The sequence below is a fragment of the Acyrthosiphon pisum genome, chromosome A1 (genome assembly GCF_005508785.2).
Source record: "Acyrthosiphon pisum isolate AL4f chromosome A1, pea_aphid_22Mar2018_4r6ur, whole genome shotgun sequence".
NCBI lineage: Eukaryota > Metazoa > Arthropoda > Insecta > Hemiptera > Aphididae > Acyrthosiphon > Acyrthosiphon pisum.
In genome coordinates, this window is record NC_042494.1 from 56,425,590 (window position 1) to 56,430,011 (window position 4,422).

General features: G+C 33.3%; 1 protein-coding gene across 1 annotated transcript in view; it reads left to right on the forward strand.

Annotated features, from left to right (window-relative positions):
* The window catches only part of LOC100163876 (xylulose kinase), a 14,782-nt gene that overhangs the window by 1,961 nt on the left and 8,399 nt on the right, over window positions 1-4,422 (forward strand). The window contains exon 2 of the mRNA XM_001945090.5: window positions 2,399-2,659. Within this exon, the coding sequence (XP_001945125.2) occupies window positions 2,540-2,659 (120 nt within the window). The 5' untranslated portion in view covers window positions 2,399-2,539. The remainder of the gene's footprint in view (window positions 1-2,398; window positions 2,660-4,422) is intronic.

Genomic DNA, 4,422 nt, shown 5'->3' on the forward strand with positions numbered 1-4,422 from the left:
GAAAAAATGAACTAGTTCTTTTTTTAAGGATAAATGACAAAATGTTCGTTCCTTCTAGTTTCCAATAATTTACAAAGATAAGTATGTAAATATTTAAATGAAGATATATTTTTTAATGTGCATAATGTATATTGCTAATTTAGCCAAAAATTTAGTTTTGAAGAAAATCTCAAAATATATACATAATATATTACATAAACATATAAAATATGTACCTACTTGTAGTTATATATTATAAATAAAAATTAAAGAAGTATGCATAAAACGATAAATGATTAAATAAGAATTTTTATTTTATTTGGAACTAAAAAAGTAACTCGTTCATTTTCCAATGGAACGACAAAGGAACGAATTCTTTTTTTTTTTTCAGGAACAAGGAACAGAACGAATTCCTTTTTAAAAAAAAAGAACGAGGAACGGAACGAATTCCTTTTTATAGGGAACTTGACAAACACTGTCTAAAAGTCACTTTTTTTCATTTGCTGCAGCCCCCTAAGACATTTTTGAGTCTTTATTTTACGGCATTTAATGCGGGCATTGGTCGCGGTCCGCCAGGAACGCAAAGAAGGCCGATTCTTTAAATAATTATGTGCGGTATACCTACGCATTAAAACTTATGAACGAATGTAGCTTACTTCCCGAGTGGTTTTTTGGAATATTTTTTTTGAAAATGTTAGTATTATTATGCTCAATGTATTGGTGAAATCAGAATTTCTACACCGTATTATCTACATTGTGAAATTAACTAATTAAAAATTTTTTTTTAAATCCCAAGGGAGGGGGCGTAATCGCCACGTCCCCCCCATAAATCCGCCCCTGTGTACTACTATAGATGAGACCGTGGCGTTGTGCAAATAGCATTATTGGTACTTCTAATACAGTAATACTTGGATACTCCCTCCTCCGTAATTAGTAAAACGTTTACATAGTTGCTTATAAAATTCTGAATTATTACAATAATCTTAAGAATTAGGTTAGCCGGCCTTAAGGGTACAACATTTTAAACCTACTATTTAACTTTAGCTTTAATTCCAAATTAATATAGTAAAAAATCAAGTGAAGAGGCAATGATATGACAGGTGAGCAAATACATTTATGCACCCTTTTGCCCCCATTTTTACCACTAAATGATTATTACCATTGATTATAAATACTAGTATTTATAATCAATGTTATTACTTATTAAACTTCGCGATGTTATTGACCTGCTGCGTGATTATAATCCCATGACTCGAGGATTTAGTTATCGTGACGACAAAATTCCACCGAATTTCATCAAACTTCTTTAACCACGATAATGTAAATTATTCTAAAATTATAAACAAACGTTTAAGTGAAAATTACAGGTATTTATTTTTTGTTTTTGATCCTGATACTCTTCATGTACTCCCGTGTCGCGTAGACGCGTAGTGTACTATTATCAACCATCTTCGTAATAATAAAAGTAATAATAATAATAATAATGATGATGATGATGATGACTAAGGTTTGGAACGACACGTCGTGGTCAGACCGTGACTCTGCAGAGGCGATGGTCGGAGGAGAGTTGATAGAACGCTGGAAATCACGGCCGTCGGACGCACGCGTCACGGTCCCAAAAACGTTTACTATTTCTCTCTCTCTTTCTCTCTAAATCTCGACTTCTCTTCCACGCGATGACAACGCCGACGCTAACGGATTTTTAAGATACATCACCGTGAACGAACATCGCTCACCTGCATCTCGATCGTCGGTGTATGCTGCAGTACTGCAGTAGGTACACAATACTGTGGTTTTTATAATTATGTAATTATCGTAAACGCGGGCCATGAATATTTTACGACTGTACATAACGTATACATAACGTATTTACGTGCACAGGTTACAGGTAGCTAGGTAGGTAGATATATTAGATACCTTTAAATAGGCACTCGCTGTCACAGCTCCCGTATAATATATTATTATACTATTTATCATAGGTAGGTATACCGTATACTGCGGTAAGTATATATTATCGTATATAGACCGCGACAAAAAATACCTACGTGGCTACTGGCTATACTTTACAATTGTTACATCGCGCATGTTTAATAACCACAATAAATTTCGATTGACGCCAATGGCCAATGCATCGTACACGTGCGTTATTTTTAATACAGTCAGTTAATCATATTATTTTGAATAAGAAATCGGGTAAATTTGCACTGACCGGTGACCGTGTATGTACCTAAAAATAATAATAATATAGTTAGACAATTCGTTTATATATTCGTCGGGTCCAAAGTGCTGCAACCCCGCAACGGTATGCGCACCGGCTTTACTTAAGACACCTAATAATGATTATAAGTTATAACCGTTAAAATATTATTTAAAAAACATCATAATAATAATCATAACGATAACGTCCGTATTGCCTCAGCCGTTCCGCCGAAACGTCTGATCCGCCGCCGAGGAGATAATATTGATAATAACACCGCCGTGGCCGTCTTATTACCAAGTTGGTCGCCGTCGTCACTGATCGGAGGAGGAGAAGTAGAAGTAGGAGGAGGCGGCGACGGCAATGACGAGCGAACCGTCAACGGACGGCCGACTTGGCCGTCACTACCTAGACGCGTTCCCGACGCCGGCCGACGTCATGATGCCCACCACGTACCTGGGACTTGACTTCAGCACGCAACAGGTATTATACTTCTACAGATATTTAAAATTTAAAAATAATTATATACCTATGATCTACAAATATATTAACTGCGGCGAACAAACCGTTTCTAAATATCGCGTAACCGTGAACATAGGTGGGCGGGTTGGTGGGTGACTAAGTGGGCATATAGGTAGGTCTCAACTTCCTTGTATATATTTTATATGGGAACGATAATATTTTATAATTATTATTTATCGTTGTTAAATTAAATTTCATATAATGCATACCTAATATCAATACGACAATACGTATAAGCTCACACGTTGTACCTCGGATCCCACGAAAAGTCCGCGATTTATCCTCGAATTATCCGTACTTTAAGGCACGGCCACAGGGATATTATATACTTGACATTATCTGGTGTAAACCATTTCCGGTTTAATAAACTTTTCAGCCACCTGATAAGACAGACACTTCAGCTCCTTCGGAAATGAATAAAATATATGGTATTTATATAGGTCATTAAAAAGTCGTACGACGAAATAGAGTGTATACGTATTAACGTATGTCGGTACTTGTTTAGATGGTATTTTATTATATTCCACAATTTATCCGGTAAAGATATGCTGCGATATAATAATAAACGAAAAATGTTTTTTTTCTTTAATAAAATTGGCGTCATTAGGGAGCGGCAACATGCGATATCTGTAGGCGATTAAATTGTTATCAACCAGTTCACCGGCAATGTTTTCAGAATATTACAATTGTACTGTCCATTTTTGTGAATTTTAATTTTTACAAATTGTGCATACTTATGTATAAAATTATATAATATATATAATATCTATCTATTTCGATTATAATTGTATTCTAGTCGTGCATTATAAGATCAAGTATATAGGTATCTTACAAATATACACAATTAAATTGGTTTTTAATAAAAATTTCATATTTCATATTGTAATTCATAATATTAGTATATATAAACTGTACTTATCAATGATAAAACAAATTCTATATTTGACATACCTACACATATTTATTTTGAATTACATTATTTATTTATACCCACCTAATTATAAAAAATACAATTTAATTAATACAGCAATGATAAAGTCTGTATAATATGAAATATGAATAATGAGTGATGATGAGTGTTGACGTACCTTTGTATATTAATATATAATACTTCTATGGTCTATATAGGTTATATATCACAATTAAGTACCCAATAACCTAAATGGCTAATACGTACACTAATTTAGATAACATATTTATAATATTTAATAATAATAATATCAATGTATCATTGACCTTCCCAACGCTATATTTATGGTTTTATAGTGACTTTGAATAATTAAATATCAAACATTGAAATATCAGATTAAATGATAGTAGATAATATTAAATTGTTGTATTGATATTTGTACTATAATTTTCTGTGCAGTTTATTTCGAAAACGAAATTTTCCTCACTTGACGATATTTGTTTTCACGAAAATACTATCATCGGATGTTAACTCTTGAAAACATAACCAACCGTAACTGTCTATAGGGTACTTAGACCTAATTTTTTTAAGGTGGTTAAATTTAGAAATTTTATTGCGTTACCGTAACTGACAAAAAAATGACTATGTCCAAAAATATTGGTTGGGGTGTGGTAACTAACCTCGTTAGTTGCCACTTTATATAAACACTTTAATGGTGTAAGACGACAGGATGTCGCACTCACATGTGTGGACTTACTAAAACATAACTTATCTATGTTCATCTGCAGTTCCGACTTTGTGTAACACAAATTTT